General features: G+C 43.8%; 1 protein-coding gene across 1 annotated transcript in view; it reads left to right on the top strand.

Annotated features, from left to right (window-relative positions):
• The window catches only part of RETREG1 (reticulophagy regulator 1), a 112,732-nt gene that overhangs the window by 20,897 nt on the left and 73,861 nt on the right, over nt 1-17,974 (top strand). The window contains exon 2 of the mRNA XM_033110180.1: nt 13,319-13,425. Coding sequence (XP_032966071.1) covers nt 13,319-13,425 — 107 coding nt within the window. The remainder of the gene's footprint in view (nt 1-13,318; nt 13,426-17,974) is intronic.

Genomic DNA, 17,974 nt, shown 5'->3' with positions numbered 1-17,974 from the left:
CGTATATTTGACCCCTTTACCTTCTTCATCGTCCTGCCGACTCCCTTCCCCTTTGGTAACCACCATACTGTTGTCTATGTCTATGAGCTTGTTTGCTTTGTTTGTTCGTTTGTTGCTTTCTGTTTTATATCCCGCCTATGACTGAAATCACACTTCTTGTCCGTCTCCATTTGACTTACTTCGCTTAGCATGATACTCACAAGATCCAGCCATGTTGTTGCAAATGGCAGGATGTCATCCTTTCTTATAGCCGCACCTGCTCCTTTCTTTGTGTCTCGGGTGTGCCCATAGGGTTCCTTGAATTTATTAGTATGTGTCTGGCCCCCGTCCCCACCCACAAGCTGTTCTTCACAACCTGCTCAGCACCTGCCACTGTGCCTTGCTGCCAGTATGTGCATGGATTTATTTATGAAGGGAGAGGCCCCAAAGGGCAGCTTGATGTCTGGATCAGTCACATGGCCGACCTTTAGTTTGCAGTTTATGGCCTCAGAGAGTGTTCGACTGGCAGTGGCCGGAGCGATCTTTGCAGTCCAGTGTTGGCAAAGCTGGCTGTGAACACAGTAAATCCCCAGGCCTCACCCCTGAGGATTCGGATCTCCTAGGTCCAGAGTGGGGCCCAGGAATCTGTGTTTTTCCAAAGTGCCGCAAAGTAATTCCGCTGGCCAGCCAGTTTGGGGAAGGACGTACCTTGCCAGTGCCTCACTTTACAGACGAAAACACTGAGGCACAGAGAGGAGGACGTGGGGTGTTTCTCACTGGCTGTGCCCCACCAGCTTGCTGGCCTCCCTGTGCAGCTGTGATTTGGGCCAAAATTAAATTATGGCAGGTGCCACTGGCCAGGAATACAGTGTATTTCATTGCATTTTGCATAAAAACCCAAACAAACTAACCGGGCTGCTCGTGACAACAGTTTCTTGACCTTCATGTATTTATTTCTTTTTCCCCTCCATGCTCCTGGATTTCACGTCCCTTTTGCCGTCCCCTCTTTCTTCCCTTTGTCCCTCTTACTCTTCTGCTACATTGCAATGTCTGACTTTGATCGGATCTCTTCTTTTCTAGCTCCTTTCTGTGACCGAATCTGGTAGTTAAAAGTTAACTTACTGGTCACTCAGCTGGAGAGGCTGCAGAGGTATTCTCCCTCCCGGTGTGGAAGTCCCCTACTGAGCTGCAGTGACTACCTCTGGTAGAAGGTGCGAGGCTGTGGATGGGAAGATGTTGTACTCCAGGTGGCACTAAGGGGCCCACTGCACTGACCTGCTCCTGACTTGATTTGCCCTTGGCTTTGGTCGTAAGTCAATGCAAAGCAGGACTAGAGCAGGCTGATTTCGCTTTGCCTTGACCTTAGATGGACTTGATTCCGCTCCAGCTGTGCCCTTGGCTTCTCCCACTCTGTGGGTTCAAGCATGCAGACTCCCTGCTGCTCTCCCCGCTGCCTTGTGGGTTCTCCACTGTGTCCTGCTGAGCTGGCACATTCCCTGAATTCACTGGGTTACCACCCTGTGCCCCATCTCCACTGCCTGGACACTTACTTCCTGGTTGCTACCACCCAGCGTTTCCCTGCCTGTGGGTGCCTTCCAAAAGTTCTCATCTTCCTGTAGAAGGAAGCTCACCCCTTTATTTTTTTCTTCATATTTCTCTCCTCTCTTGCTTCTAATTTACTTTTTTGGTCATCACAACTAAAGAAGTACTTCTCTAGGGGAAAAAAAAGGCTTCTGAGTTTACTTTCCCATTTGTAATTGAGTTATTACTTTACCTCACTCCATTTTTATTATGCTTTTGTTTCCAAGTTATTTAAAACTCTATATTTTGTTGATTTTTAAGAAATAGAACCCTCCCTCCCCAATGTAACACATTTAAACAGGTGTGAAACTTGGATGCATTTTACAATTCAGAGGGTCATAGTTTACTTGGCACTTTTTTCTTTTTCTTTTTTTTTTTTTTGCTTAATGGTGAATAATTTAGTTTCACGTAGCATCTTCAGACACTAGTTTTGCAGGATCTGCATAAAAGGCCAGGAATATTAAAGCCAACTTTAGCTGAAATTCAGAATTTTGTGATAATAAGGCAGATAGATGGCTGCAAGTATGCCAAGCTCCTGGAAGATGACAGAATTATTTTTTAGCAAAATGTGATGATCTGGCTTTGAATGTTGTTGGATAAAGTATTAGGCCTTAGGAGGCCCTTCTTTTATGCTCTAAACCACCATAATATTAAATAAAGCCAACTACATAAAGGATTCTATCTAGGCAAAGTCTATGGTTATATATTTCAGTAAAGGAAAACAAAATCCCCTTTTTGGATCTCTATTTTGAAAGATTTATAAGCAAATACTATAAATTAATTCCCACCTCAGAACTATGGAGGACTCCAGTGCTTTTGTTCATAGATTTTCTTTCTTTGAAGATAAAAAACAAAAATGTATATTTTAGCTGTTGACACTATCCTTTTCGTAGTATAAAGCCGGTTATGCTGTTCCCAGAAATGAGGGTTAAGTTTTAACACCCAGAATGAACTAACTATTGTCCTTTTTATCTATTACCAAAGAAGTTTTTTCGATTTATTTTTGTGAACTATCCCTTTCTTTTCTTTATAAAGTTGGATCCTGTTGAGCCATTTAATTTGACTTTGCAGAACTCATGTAAAGTAATGGGAAATTTAGTTAGGTTTTCCTTGTCAAGTGGATATACAACTATTTGAAACTGTTTTTAGAGATTTGTAGTAACTGCTGAGTGGCAGTGTCCGGAAGGTAGCGGTAGTACCTTCGTCTCCTTTTTGTCACGTGACTTGTCCACACAGCCCAATGCCTGTCCTGGCGCTCTGGCCAGCCCGGTCACTTTGCTGTGACTTCCTGCATTGCTGAGGCTGAGCAGGCATCCTGGGGCCCCATGTGCATGCAGAGTGCTTGAAAGTCAGTAAAGGGACAAGACAAAGCTGTGCCCCTGATGGACGGTACACAGAAAGCCAAGATGGCAGATTACCCGAGAGTAATTTAGTTCGCAGCCTGTCATTTCGTTTTGAACATCTTCATGGGGTTGGTGCCCAACTCTCATGGATCTGACTCATGAGCCCCGAAGGCAGACTGATTTGATATTAGTCAAAGCCCGTGATTTGATAGGAAATTGTTCCTTTAAAATCATGGTGCGTTCCACGATGGACATAAATCGGCGATTCCCCAGCCTCCTCTATTTTTTTTTTTTTAACCTTTTGTAGAGGGTTGACCCTTACAGTCTTTTAGGCTTTCTCGGCATCTCTACCTGTTTTCCTTATGCTCTCCTTTGTCTCTGAGTATACGGACCAAGTCTGATTTTTTAGCTGACCCCGATAACAGAGACTAATCCTGTAAACCATCCCAACAATACCAAGTGGGCTATGGCAGTCGGCTTGAAAACAAGACTAAAATTCAAAATAATATAGCCAAAGCACAGAATGAAAGAAAGTATAACAAGTAAAAAGCAGGACGAAAAAAGCAAATAGACAAACATTCCAATATAAAAATTAATCAGAGGGCCGGCCCGGTGGCTCAGGCGGTTAGAGCTCCGTGCTCCTAACTCCAAAGGCTGCCGGTTCGATTCCCACATGGGCCAGTGGGCTCCCAACCACAAGGTTGCTAGTTCGATTCCTCAAGTTCCGCAAGGGATGGTGGGCAGCGCCCCCTGCAACTAAGATTGAACACGGCACCTTGAGCTGAGCTGCTGCTGAGCTCCCGGATGGCTCAGTTGGTTGGAGAGCATCCTCTCAACCACAAGGTTGCCACTTCGACTCCTGCAAGGAATGGAGGGGCTGCACCCCCTGCAACTAGCTACAGCAACTGGACCTGGAGCTGAGCTGCGCCCTACACAACTAAAACTGAAAGGACAACAACTTGACTTGGAAAAAAGTCCTGGAAGTACACACTGTTCCCCAATAAAGTCCTGTTCCCCTTCCCCAATAAAATCTTTAAAAAAAAAAAAAAAAAGAGAATCAGAACTGATTCTATATAAGCAGGGATAGAAATCATCTGTGGCCTGTAAAAATCACAAGCTCATCATGAGTCAGCTGGGTAATGTGGTACTTTTTAAAGCAAACCATCATACTGAGATGTAGAAATTGGACACAGCTTGCTGAAGGAAAGGACATGTAGCGATTTGCAGAACTTCTTTTCTAATAGCAGCTAAACCATACAGTATGCCTTTATAAGACAAATGGGTATTCTTATATACATATAATTTTATATACAGTCAGCCCTCCATATCCACGGGTTCCATATCCATGAATTGAACTGACCATGGATGGAAATATTCGAAAAACAATGTTATGTCGTTGCAGACATTTACTATATAGTTAGGTTTAGTGGTTGCATCTCTTTTGAGCATTAATAGACTTTCTTTTATTTTTGACAAGAAAAAAATGGCCAAATTTAATTACAATCTGTTAGAAAACAAAATTCAACGGAGTAAATTTGGAAATCTAATTGGTTTTATTAAACGACTCATGAATGGGGCAGCACCCCAACTAGCAATAGAATGGCGCTCTAGACGTTTTTCATCTCCTTATTGCCTAAACAATGCAGTATAACAACGACGAGTATTTACATAGCGTTTACATTGTACTAGGTAGTATAAGTAATCTAGAGATGATTTTAAAGTATACAGGAAGATGTATGTAGGTTATATGCAGATACTACACCATTATATAAAGGACTTGAGGATCCACGGATTTTGTTATCCATGGGGTCCTGGAACTAATATCCTGCGGATACCGAGAGAAGACTGTATTTATAAAATGTGTATTTGTATATGATTTTGTATATATATAGCATAAATTGTCATATGTAATGTTTACATATCAAGATATGTGTATAGGTATTATAGTTATTCTATATAATGTTTGCCTGTTTTGGTTTCCAAAATCTGGGATATACTTTGTCAGATAAAAGTTATGCCTTCCTCATATGTCAGCGAAAAGAAGTACATGTAACTATTTTAGTAAACAGAAATGATATGTAAAAAGATGGAGTGGTTTTTGTTCTTTAATTGCTTATAGAAAGCCCATCAATCTACAGGAAGATGTTGTTATAGCCGGAGACGTAGGGATGCGTAGTGCGTGGGCTCGGTTCTCGGACCCTTCGATGCAGCCGCAGGTCCCGAGACTAATTTGGATAAAGACAAGGGTCAGTGTCCTGCTTTACTGAACTTGAAACGATTTTAAGGAGAAAGAAAGCCTTTATTGGTCAGTAATGGGGACCTCCCCTCCAGGATACGACGAGGGTGTGGCCGGCTAAATGGGCGAGGGGCCTGGATGCTCACACAGAGCCTGGTGTTCAGAAGGCCCGCCCGTGGGGATTAATGCTCTGAGGTTGCCGTCTTGCAATTCTGACTGATTTCATCTTTCAGTTTGTATTTTGTAAGTGAAGTCTGACAGGTCGATGAAGCATGACCTGGGGGCCTCGGCTCACATGTGTTTCCATCTCCCCGGGATGGGGTTCTTGCCAGCCCCTCCCTGCCACTTGGTGCCAGTTCTGCCCAGCCTCGCCCTCCCCACCCTGCCCTGCCTGACTGCGCAGGGTCCTCTGCCCAGCGCCAGGTTGTATCAGTGGAGGGAGGCTTCCACTGTGGCCGTCTGCCCCTTGCTGGGGCCTGAGCACAGGTGTGAGAAGGCTTCTTTTAGGGCACATGCCTTGTAGCTGCAAGATAAGGTGGTCACCTGCCTTTGTGCTCACTGGTAGCACCTTGGTGCATTGAATGGTGACTGGACAGAGGCCTCAAACCCACCCTGGATCAAGGTCCCGATCCCTGGAATGAAGGTTCCAGTTGTCTTGGGGATCTCCCCTTTCTCATGGGTTGGGGATATAGAATAGTGGGATGGGGATTTTGACTTCTCCACCCCCAGCGAGGTCTCTGCATTTTCATCTTGCTCTGGACTTCAAAAATTAGGCCCTCTGAGAATGGCGCACTTCCACAGCACACTCTCCCCCTTCAAAGTCTGCGATCACTCTGCTTCTCGTGGTCTCTCGGGCATCCTGCATTTTGACCACAGCCCCTCTCTTAATAATTATTCTGCAGCATTCAAGAATCCTCTGACCACTATGTGTAGCCTTCTTTGCCTCCAGATTTCTCCATGGGTGAGGTGGTCACCACAAATTTCTGTGAATTCTGTGACTAGGCATATAGCAGGGCCACCCCGGGGCTCAAGTCAGGCTGTACCAGGTGATACCATTTGCCAGGTTCTAATGGTGTTTGGTTCTTCCACTGAGAACAGCTCCTTACCTCAAAGTAATTCTCAGCATCAGGCAAGCCAATCAGTACTTCCTGACACTTAGACCTTAGGAATGCAGTAGATTTTAGCAAGATGTTTAAGAAAATCTCACATTATGTCTTTGTGGACAAGGTGGAATAATATGGCAAGAATACAGTGGCAAACTGGATGACCTGCCAGCTTCACAAAGTGCTGATTCATAAATGGAGGTCACTCTGGGCGCAGTTGCTTATGAGCAGTGATGGAAATCCATGACTGATGGATCTCTTTGATCAGTTGTGTGGACGGGGACTCATGACACACGGATATCAGATGTGTGGGTGTCATGAAGCTGGACAAGAGAACGGGTGTGATTGATGGCACCTTTAAGGCTGCGGATTTGAATGATAGGTTATGTCAAACAACATCAAATTCAATAGGACATACTTAGATTTAAAAAATTGCATCTGAAAAATAGGAATTTTTAGGGGTTTTAACTGCCTGTAAATTCAAAATAAGGCAGCATACTGATCGAGTTGTTGAAAAGAAGTCTGTGACCAAATAAGTCGAAAACTTATGAACGCACAAAATCCTACATGGAAATTTTTAGAGCAGTTTTATTCATAATTACCCCAAACTGGAAACAACCGTGATATCTTGGAGTAGGTGAATGGACGAACGGTGGCACATCATCCAATGGAATATTATTCAGAAATAAAAAGAAATGAGCCACGAAAGACACAGAACAAACTTAAGTAAATTCTGCTAAGTGAAAGAAGCACATCTCAAAAGGCTAGAGAGGGAGGGGTAAACAGGAAGAGCCAAGGAATTTTCAGGGCAGTGAAAATACTCTGTATGACCCTGTAATGGTGGATCCATGTCATTAGACATTGTCAAAGCCCATGGAATGTACAACACAAAGAGTGGCCCTGATGAGAACATGGACTTTAGTTATAGCGTATCAGTATTGGTTCATCAATGATAACAGTATCACTGACGCAAGATGGTAATACCGGGGAGAGTACACAGGGGAAAGGGGATCCATGGGGACTCTGTACTGGTGGCTTAGTTTTTCAGTAAACCTAAAACTGCTCTAAAAAAAATAAAGTCTAGTGATTTTTTTCAAAAAGCCTGTAGTAGAGCTATGGTGTCCAGAACAAAGGGATTTAAGGTGCCTCCTAGTCCCCCGACTCTGTAGGGACCAGACGCTGTGGGAGCATTTGGTATGAAGAGTCACCACCTGGGGCCTGGCCAGCGGAGGGGTGGGAGGGGTGGGATGCGTCCGGAAGATGTGTGTCCCGAAGACCACAGCGCTTCCGGGAGGCCTGAGCATAATCCCCAGTCCCTGCAACTCTGGAGGGGACTGCTGGTGTCTTTGAGGTACACTCCCGGCATCTCCGAAGTCCGTTTGGCACACCTGAGCAGACCCACTGACGAATTGGTGACAGTCCTCCCAGCTATTTTCGTGTGATAACTGGCAAATGGAGAGGCAGAAACTTGTGTCTGGGAGACATTTCGCAGAGTGGTAAGAGCCTGCTTAGAGCCAAGCTCCTGGTCCCATGTCTCCCTGGTCTTGGGCAAGTTGCTTAAACTCTCTTTGCTCACCTGTGAGATGGGGATAATGGCGGTGCCTTCCTCATGGGATTCGTGTAAGTAACGAATGAGTGACTGCATGTGAAGTTCTGAGAACACTGCTCACACTCACCGAACATCAGCTACTTCGCTCATCCACAGTTTGGTCCCGGAGGGCAGAAGCAGCACCACTGGGTCGGGAGAGGCACACTCGAAGAGCAAGCCTTCCCACTCTTCTGGCCTGGCCTCCATGCACTCGCGCAGTCCCCTTTGCTCACGCCATTCCCAAACCTGGGATGCATTTGTCTCTTTCTGCCTGGCAAAGTCCGCTTCTCTGGGAAGGCAAAGCTTAAACGCCACCTTCTCTGGAGCACTGTCTCTGACTTCCTTATGCGTTTGTCGGCTCCCGTTTCTGCTCCCACAGCATTTTGAATGGTACTAGGGTTAAATATAGTGGTTTACTTGTCTACTTCCGGCTCCGCCGGGCAGGCTGAGGCCTGGTTGTCGGTGTACTCCCCACGGCTCCTCTAGCATCTGACCAACACTCATTATGCAATGAAAACAGAATTTGCCCTTCCCCCAATGATCATAGGATGCTGCAGGAAATTGGATGCTGCAAGAAAGGCTGAGCTTCCTGATCTGAGATGTATTTCCGTAGTGGTGGGTAATGCTAACCGAGGGAATTCATGAGGGAGCAGAGGAGAGGGTCGCATTTTCCTGAGTGGTGCTACAGAGTGCCAGCGTCGGGTCACCGAGGACCAGACAGGCAGTTTTTGGGTGTTCTGTCCTATGACAGTTTTCATTGGTTGGAAACTTGAAGAAAAATAAATTTCGATACAGTAAGGTCACACATTCAAAACCCTTTGAGCTTTGAATTTTACCTAACATAACCTATTTTGTTTATAAATCGAGGAGATTTTAACAGCCATTTCCAAGATAGTCATTGTTGAATGATTGGTTCCATTAAAAAGTTTAGTTACACGCCTTTAAACATTTTAAATGCATTTGTAAATTTTATATTTTCTCTGTCCCTTTAAAGTACTTAATTATCAAAGATGACGAAGGTTGTTCCAAAGGGGCTTGGGAGCCAACCTGAATGAGTTCCCACCAACCAGGAGGGGACACTTGAGGATCAGTTGGGACAGTGCCACAGTGGACTGAAGCACAGCAAATATGTTCATAGTAACACTAAACATACAAAAACATTGAAGAAAACCAACTTCGTAACCTTTAGAGAGGGGTGTCCAAACTTTTTTTCAATGTTTTTCACCAAGGGCCATTTGCGGTAAAATACAAAAACAGCCGGGCCACTCACTTGAGGTGAAGTACGTATTGCCTCACCTGGTTTATTTAAGTAAACTAAATATATTTTTGGAATTTGCTGCGGGCCAATTAAAAATGGATTGCGGGCCGCCGTTGGCCCGCGGGCCGCTGTTTGGACACCCCTGCTTTAGAGAATACCAAGGAACCGCCCATTCTCTTGAAAGCTGGTAAATAAAGAGAAAGAATAAAATCCTGACCCTGCCTCCTCCGAGGTCCGCCTCTCACAGTAATCAAACGTGGAGGACGGGAAGTTTCCCTTTGTAGATGTGATCCAGGTAACACCTGAGGCCAGAATGAAGGGCTGTCACCCCCACGTGTCTCCTGAGGAGTTGCTAGCCCGGCAGTCAGCATCAGTGGCTGCTAGTATCACAAAAATAGGGACACTAGTCACCCAGACAGTGTGTACCTCCTGATGGAAATACACCTATCCTGTGGTTTTACAGGGGAAAACAGTTGAACCTAAATCTGGTCAAACCTCTAGACACAGCTACCAGTTTTTACAGTCTGCACAAGGAATAGAGGGAAATGTTAAACTAAACCACAAGGATACAGGGAGCGAGTCTCAGCCTCTGGAAAACTTTACTGGACAAATGAGTCTGTTTCTTCCACAAAAAATTTCAAGCCAAAAAGAAAGAGTGAGAGATGGCAGGAGACATGTAAATTACAGGAAACCTAAAACGTGCATCTCTCACTTTCATTGTATGACTTTTTTAGATCCTGTTTCAGCCGTTCAGTGTGTGTGTGTGTACATGTGTGCGTGTGTGTGCAAAAGATGATTGGGAAAATGTGAATGCTGACAGAATATCTGATGACATTAAGGAATTAAAACAATTTTTAAGGCATGATAGTAGTATTGTTTTTAGGTTATAAAGTCGTTTTTTGAAACTTAAATGGCAATATTTGCAAATTATATGATGTTTTGGATTTGCTTCAGATAATCTCGGGGTGGGGGGTGGGGGATGAGGGGTAGAGCTTAGTGTGCGGGTATATAGATAAAACAAGATTGGCCATGAATGGACAATCGTGGAGGCTGGGTTTATTATAGCTTAGCCTCCCTTTGTGTATATGTTTGAAATTTACCAAAGTAGAAGCTTAGAAAAATGACATCTAACAACCTAAGCCCTCCCAAGTATCAGGCAATTTCTATAAAATGAATTCAACTCAAAGTGTTCCTAAGATTTTAATTTCAAATCACAAGTCTGAATTATACAACTACATATTTTAAATTGGAGCCATGAGATATGAATCATCTTAGTGTAAATAATTAAAACACCAAATGTGCACAGGTTTTTCTAGATCCAAATTATTAATATTAGGGATTCATTTCTTGAAACATGTCTGTACTTAATTCTTGGGGTTCAAAGACGCTAACCTACCAAAGAAACAGTCATGTGACCCCATGCAATTTTTGCATTACCCCCCTCCCCCAGGCAGTCGTTGGGGTGGCTTTCTCATGGGGCTGAGGATTTGTAGTAACTATTGAGACCTTTGGCCAACATGCCAGGATACATGGGGGCATCATCTTCAGTGCTCTTTCGAGTTGCTATGGCAGTGGTCTTCAAATGAGGTTTTCTGGAAGCCCTGGCTCTGGGCTGAAGTCCTGTCATTACCTAATTTTTCTATTCCTGGAAGATTGCAACTTCCGCTAAAAGAGTAACTAATGACCTTCACCGTTTCAGTTGGTTTTGCCCCTTTCTTTCTTTCTTCCTCCTTCCTTCCTTCCTTCCTTTTTTCCTCCCTCCCTTCCTCTCTCCCTCTCTTCCTTTCTCTCTATTCTCTCTTGTCTCTTTCTTCATATTTAAATGGCTTCTTCCTGGCTAGCTCTAAGGATCTTTACACTTGAGGGAACTTTCTCTCTCTCCTAGGGCTTTGCCTGATTCTGCAAAGAAGGCCAAAACGTGTGCAAACACACACGTTTGCAGATTCCCTCTGATGCAGTGTGAGTCAAACTGTGAGTGACAACTCATGTGTGGATCCTGAGTCACTTTAGTGAGTCACAGTCAGCATTTAAAAATAAAATAGCGCTGAATGGAAAGTACCAGAAGGCATCACAGATTGTAAGGATAAATATTATTTTTTTAAATTTTGGTTTTATTTGTATATATTTAGATGTAAATGAATTTCTTACTGTTGGTCACCATGAAAAATTTTGTAATTGTGAGGTGAGGAATACCGAGCGAGCCTGGCACGCAGATGATAGCAAGAATTAATCATAAACTGATAGGGAGGCAGTAGGCCAAAAAGAAAATAAACACCAAAAAAAAAAATCTTGATTAAAACAAACATAGGAACTCAAAAAATAGAGTAAGCAGTGGTTGGTTAGTGGAGGAAAAATTGTTACCCAAGTCATGAATATTGATTGGCATTATGTTATGTTTTGTTTTGTTTTGTTTTTTAATGTCTGTTCCTTCCCTCTGTGCTTCTTGTTCACCATTAATAATTCCCTTTTGGTAGCACTGTGCCTGGCCCAGTATAGGCAATCCATAAATACATATTTATTGAATTTAAATACTAGTAATTAGACTACCTGTTTTAGAGAACCGAGAGGAGGACCCTGGGGTCTGGGAATCTGTATTTTAACATGCTTTCCAGGCAGTCAACCTGGTGGCAGCTGCAGACCAATATTTAAGAAGCCCACTGTTCTACCCACTCATTTTATTCATTTTACTCATTTAACTTATGTCACACACAGTTAACATTAGAACCAAACTGGAAACTTGGGCTGCCCACCTTCTGGTAGAAGGCTTCACACACAACTTCACCAGTAGCTCATGTTGCCCACTTCTTACCAAACACATTGCATGACTTTATGGTAAATGTCCTGGACTCCATGCTTCTTGCCTATCGCACCTCGTCCTCTCTGCAGCCTCAAGGCATTTTCCTAAATCACTCAGCATTTCATTTTCCTGCCCTATACCTTTGGCTTTCTCTCTATTGCTGGTATCGTTAAGACAAATGCCCTAGTTTATCATTCAGAGCCTGCACAGTGTCTGCCCCCAGCCTGTTTCCTCAGTCTCTTCTCCCTTTGCCAGTCTCCCAGCACTCTCCTTTATCTGTCTCCTCCTGCTAGGGTCACTTCAGAACACTTGGCATGCCCCGGGCTCACCTCAGCCTTCCCCGACTCTGATCTTCTGTTCATGTTGTATCCTCCAATGGGAGCAGCCTCTGTTTTCCTCTGAATTGTATCCATCCTCCCAGACCAAGTTCATAGGCCACTTCTGTAAATTTTCCCCTAGCGTAGTTAAGCCACTTCTCTTTGCTTCCTTGTATTTTTTGCTCATGTTCTGTTATAGCACCTAAGACTCATTGCCTTGGGCTTTGTTAGCTCAGTCTGTGTTAGTCTCTCTGATGGGGAAGTAAGTTTCTAGAAGGCAGTATTCACGTGTTCTTGAATTCACTATATTCTCTACAGTGCCTTGCAGTTAGCACTGAAGGACATTTGTTAGGTTAATTTTTCTATGCATTATGACTACATCAAAGTTAATATTAATTGGCAACTTAGTCAATTAACTTGTGTAAAATGGGCTTCGACCTTTATATGAAGCCTCAGAATTCCTTGTGACTTTCCATTTCTTTATAAGCCCAATTAAAAAAAAAAGTACTGTAGGGTTTGTGTGCCTCATGATAAAGGATTCTTTGTTTTCCTCTGGAGAGGAGGTGGGCAGATACACAAAAGGGTAGTGATCTTAAAGAGAAAGCATTAGCAAATTGGATCCTTAATAACTGCTTTTTTTAAAAAAGAAATTGGTGGGGAGAGGGTAGTAGTTAAAGAAATGAATATGTCATAGAGGAAAAACAAAACAGAGGAGAGCAAGTATAGGGCATCTATGGTAGCTCTGCTGTGCATATTAGAAAACCCTGCCGCTCTGCCTTTTTAGCCCATCATAATTCTGTTTCAGGTCAATTCCATTCTCCATCTGTTAGCAGAGCAATATTTGGGCCATACCCAGGCCAGCAGATCCTCTGTCCAAATTAGAGTTTAGAACAGAAAACCTAGCACAAAAATACATGTGGTACAAGCATTTTTATTTTGCTGACTTTGATGCCTATTAAATAACTTTCATGTGGTCACATTGGGCTTTTGAAAAGTGAAATCATTGTTGAATGTATTTTTTATTTCCTGTGGCAGAAACAACCTAATTTGGAAAAAAAAAAAAAAGATGAATATCCTGAAACCGAAATAACAATTTCTCTGTTTTTACTGTGATAGGTTCCTTGCACTGACTCCATGGAGAGTGTATCACCTGATTTCCATCATGATACTTGGGCGTGTTATTATGCAAATAATAAAGGATATGGTTTTGTCTAGAACGAGAGGTAAGAAAACTCAGAATTCATTTTTTATGGTATTTAATTTTCTACACCCTGAATGTCCAATCTTTGTGTAGGCACATTCACCAAAGTAGTCTTTTGAAAAGGAGCAAAAAGCCAGATGATACAGGCATTGACTGCTATTTTTAATGTTGATTACATATTATTAAACATTTATTTAATATTTGTTGTTTATTTAAGTGATATTGTCTCTAGTCATAGCTGCTGCTCTTGGGCCAAAGGGTTGTATATGTTGGTTTCTCTTTTGGATCTAAGTGCTGTTATTTTTGAATACCATTTTGATACTTAAGTAGGCTGCAATGAGGGTAACAGTTAAATATTTAGTACATGCCACATGATAAAACTGGGCCATTGGAAAATGGACTAGTTTATATAATTTTTTTTCTCCCTCCGTGGACAAAAATAATTCAGGGCTTAAGGACAATTAAGTAATGGTTACATTTTTTTTAATTAGTTGGTGATGCAAAACGAATTAATTTTAAACATTAGGTTTAAAAGTGAGAACTTGAATTATTTAAAAAGTTTTCTTAAAGTATTTTCTGACTAATTTGTCTGTATTATAAATCTGAGTCAAGTTTTTCCATAGTCGGAGGGGCCTCTTCTGCCAGGCTTGGAGCTAGTTTTGTAAATGGGCAAAAAGCCCTCCTTGGAATCATTGAGCCTGGTGAACCTAAATGTGGTATGATTGATTTGATTAAAAATAGCTAAGAGAAGGTTACAATGAGGCATTTGATTTCATGGAATGTAACCCCAAATGGAGAGATAATGTTGGTTGGGGTCCTTAAGGATCGGTGCGCATAAGACCTATGCAGAGTTCGAGCCCTGGCAGGGCCACCGAGGCCTTGGTGGGGGACACTCGTCTCCTCCCAAATGCCCACTCAGACCAGGAATTACCGTCATGATGTTTTATAGTAGGATTAAATCCAGTGTATATTTTAAGTCTTTGTAGTTCTAAATTAAATCATATGTTAACCATTTTTTTTAAAAAATACGTTTGTGTATGTACTTTCACATTGGTGTGCCTTAAGATTTGAAGGTTATTCCTTCATCCTAGTGTTTTGGGAAGGTGCACAAACTTGTTTTTGTCCAGTTACCTCTTTTCACGAATCTGTACATTTAGATTACATTCTTGCATGTTCTTCCGCGTCTCCCTCGCTTCTCCTATCTGCCTCTCTGTCCCCCTTTTCTGTTTCAGAGAACAGACTCCCTGACCTTTCACCTTCGCAGGCACTTTCCCTGATACTCTCTGTTTATGCGAGATGTGTTCAGGCCACGCAGAGGTGCACCATTCCAGTGCTATAGGATGTTGTATAGGGTCGGCCACATCAATGCCTGGTGGTGCCCATGTTTGTACCTTGATTCATAACTTACACAGCCTGTTTTCCTTGAATCGACTTGGTAACATTTTCACCCTCCAGGACCTCCCTCAAGGAAATCTTAGAAGAAATAGCCTCTTACAAGTTTTATACCCAGTCCTTTTAGCTCAGTGGAGGAAGTTCACTCACAGAGCCAGCTGAGCATCTCAGTCTTTTCAGTGGTGTAACAAACTTGGTTCCAGGACAAGTTACAAGGAACAGACAAATGTGGAAGGCCGAGGATGAAATTGAAAGATTTCATAACTGTCCTTTTCTCACTTTTGGTCTCTCACACAGAGATTGTTTGCAGCACTGACTTATTGGCTTAATGTTCTTGCAAATCTGGAACTTTCATATTCACCAATTGCTGGAAACATCTGCATTGCAAAGACTCAGTCCTCTAAAAAATTAAGGTGCTAGAGTTGGAAGAATACAAGCCTAAAGGGTCTAGTTCTTGAGCTCCTTCACTTCATTTCTGAGCCTTCATAGACGGTATGAGTTTCCTGTGGCTGCTACTAAACTTGGTGGCTCAAAACAACAGAAATTTCTTCTCTCACAGTTCTGGAGGCCAAGAGTACAAAATCAGTATTCCTGGGCCAAAGTCAAGGTGTTGTCGGGGCTGTATTCTCTTCTAAGGAAGGTTCTACTCCCTTCTTTTTCCAGCTGGCAGTTGATGGTGTCCTTGGCTTGTGGCTGCGTCACACTTTGGTCCCTGCCTTCATGGTCATATTACCTCCTCCTCTTCCTGTCTGTGTCCGGTCTCCCTCTGCCTTCCTGTTACGAGGACACTTGTGATTGCATTTGGGGTCCATCTGGATGATGCAGAATAAACCCATGGTTCTTAGCTTAATTGCATCTGGTAAATCCCTTTTCAATGCAAAGTAACATTTTACAGGTTCCAGGGATTAAGACCTGATGCCTTTGGGAGCCATTGTTCAGCCTCCTACACAATCTCAACCTCTTTGTCCTGTGAAATGGGAAAATCCAACACCTACCACAGAGCTGTGTGAGGGTCGAATTAGAGGGTAAAATAGCAGAGCTTCGGGCACAGTAACAATCTGTTCAACTCTGACATATAACCGGAACCACCTGGGGTTTGTGCCCTCGTCAGTAAGTCTGTGAGCACCTTTGTGTGCCAGGGCCTGTTGTAGGTGCCAGGCTTCCAGTGGGGTCCACACGCACCCCGGTCTCTCTGCACAAGTGGAGCTCTCACGCTCCATCCTGTGGGGTAGATATTTGTCACAGGCCAGTGTTGCTGTCAGGGTTTTCCCTGGGTGACATTGCTCTGAATACAGCATTTTCTGCTGCGTAAAAAGAAAAGGGGGGTGAGGGTGGAGGGAGAAATAGGATTAACGCTTTCCTAGCGTTCCTCAGTCTATGACTGAAGAAACACTGGTGCCTGCTTCGTCCTCTTAAGTAGTCTTCTAGGACAAAGACTCATTTGAGGCCTGTAAATAGTTGGCGGGAGCCCAACTTGACAGGCCTTTCAGCCCCAGGGCGCGGCTGTGATGGATTGGTGTTTCGGAGGCCCAGAATCGGCCTCAAATTAGATCCAGATGCCATTATGGTAATGCCATGGCTTCAACCAGAACTGCCAGACACTCTCATTAGCTACTCTGGCTTATAGCAGCAGCTACAAGGAAAGGATGATAAAGTCATGAGGGCTCACGGGGCCGTCCTGTCTCCTTCCATCTCTCAACTTCCCCTCCTCCCACAACGTTTTTGGGAAAAGACATTAAACTTCTATTGCTAAGTACTTAATTGTATCTGTCCTTCCCCTCCATTATTATCTCTAATACCGTCTTAGTGCTTCATATGAAATAGGTGAGTGAAAGTACGGCGATCCTTCTTGTGAATTAATCTTTGCAAAAGCTCCGGGAACCCAGGCCTCCAGCACGAGCACCCTCTAGCTAGCCGCGGTGGGCTTCTCTCTCACTCTTACTGTTGTTTACTTTGAGTGTGTAGTTCCTGCTGTAACCCCTTCGTCTGGGCTCTGGAGGACTCTTCTGCAGTGTGGAAAAGCCTCCTGCAGCCTTAGACTCTTCCCTAACCTCCTTCTGCTTCTCTCTCATTGCAAAAGAACCAGGTTTCCGCCCCAGCTCTCTTTAAGATGCTCTTCAAATACTGCCCTGGGCAGTGGGAGGGCGGAGGGCTCAGCAGGCTCCCCCATTTGCAACCCCTGTCTCTTCCCACCCTTTCCCCTGTGAAATCCACACCATGTATTTGTGCCACGTTCTGCCTGCTATTGAACATGGAGCCACCGTGGCTTGCGAACCGTCCCTTCTCTGTCATGCTGACTTACACCCTGATGATTTGTACATCAGTCCAGATTCCGTCACCTCCTCATGTGGCTTCGTCTTTGACCTTAGCCTTTGACCTCCAACCTTTACAGGTCAGTCCTCACTGGACCCAGTCCTCAGTGGACCCTCAGTGAAAGTCAGTCCTCAGTGGACCCTCTGGCCAGGCTGTGCCCCGTGCGCCTGTTGAACCAGCTCTTCATCCTCAGTTCAGATATCTCCCTGCTCAGCCTCTTGCCATTGCACTGTCCCTCGGCCCTGTGCAGCCTCTACCTGGCCTGCGTTTAGTGACTGTGGTGATGCTGTCCTTACCCTTCGAAAGGTCCCTGTCCCCTTGCCAGCAGCCACACTCATTCTTTCCAATTTTTAATCACAAAATGAACACGCAAACAGCCCACACTGTTAACCACTTTCTCCACTCTTGGCTCCACTGTTGTCAGAGAAATGTCATATGTTAAGGTGAGTTGGTGCCTCTAGAATTTAGTCTGTCCAACTTTCCAACGTTAGTTGAGACCTCACGAGTGTTCATCATTCCTTGGAGTCTTTTGTGTTGTTCATTTTCTTTGTTTTGATATGCCATCTGACTGCAAAATGTGGGAGGCAGCTTACAAAATGGAGGCAGAATATAGAAACTAAGGCTGCTTACGCGAGGTCTCGCAGGAGAGCAGGAGTCAGTCTGACGTGGTGACCGTGACTGAGCACCAGCTTTATCCCTGAGATGACTGGCAGTCAAGGCAGAAGGGGAAACAGCATCAACCGCACAGTTCTACTCATCCGAGGAAAGGATATGAGCAATTCTGAGAAACTTTTCCCTGCGACTACGTTTTAAGAAGAATTGAGGACATAGAGCTTTGATAGGAGATACTGAAGAACAAAAGAGAC

The sequence above is a fragment of the Rhinolophus ferrumequinum genome, chromosome 7, assembly GCF_004115265.2.
Source record: "Rhinolophus ferrumequinum isolate MPI-CBG mRhiFer1 chromosome 7, mRhiFer1_v1.p, whole genome shotgun sequence".
Taxonomy (NCBI): domain Eukaryota; kingdom Metazoa; phylum Chordata; class Mammalia; order Chiroptera; family Rhinolophidae; genus Rhinolophus; species Rhinolophus ferrumequinum.
The sequence above is the reverse complement of the archived record's forward strand: the minus strand, read 5'-3'. Positions and strand labels throughout refer to the sequence as shown.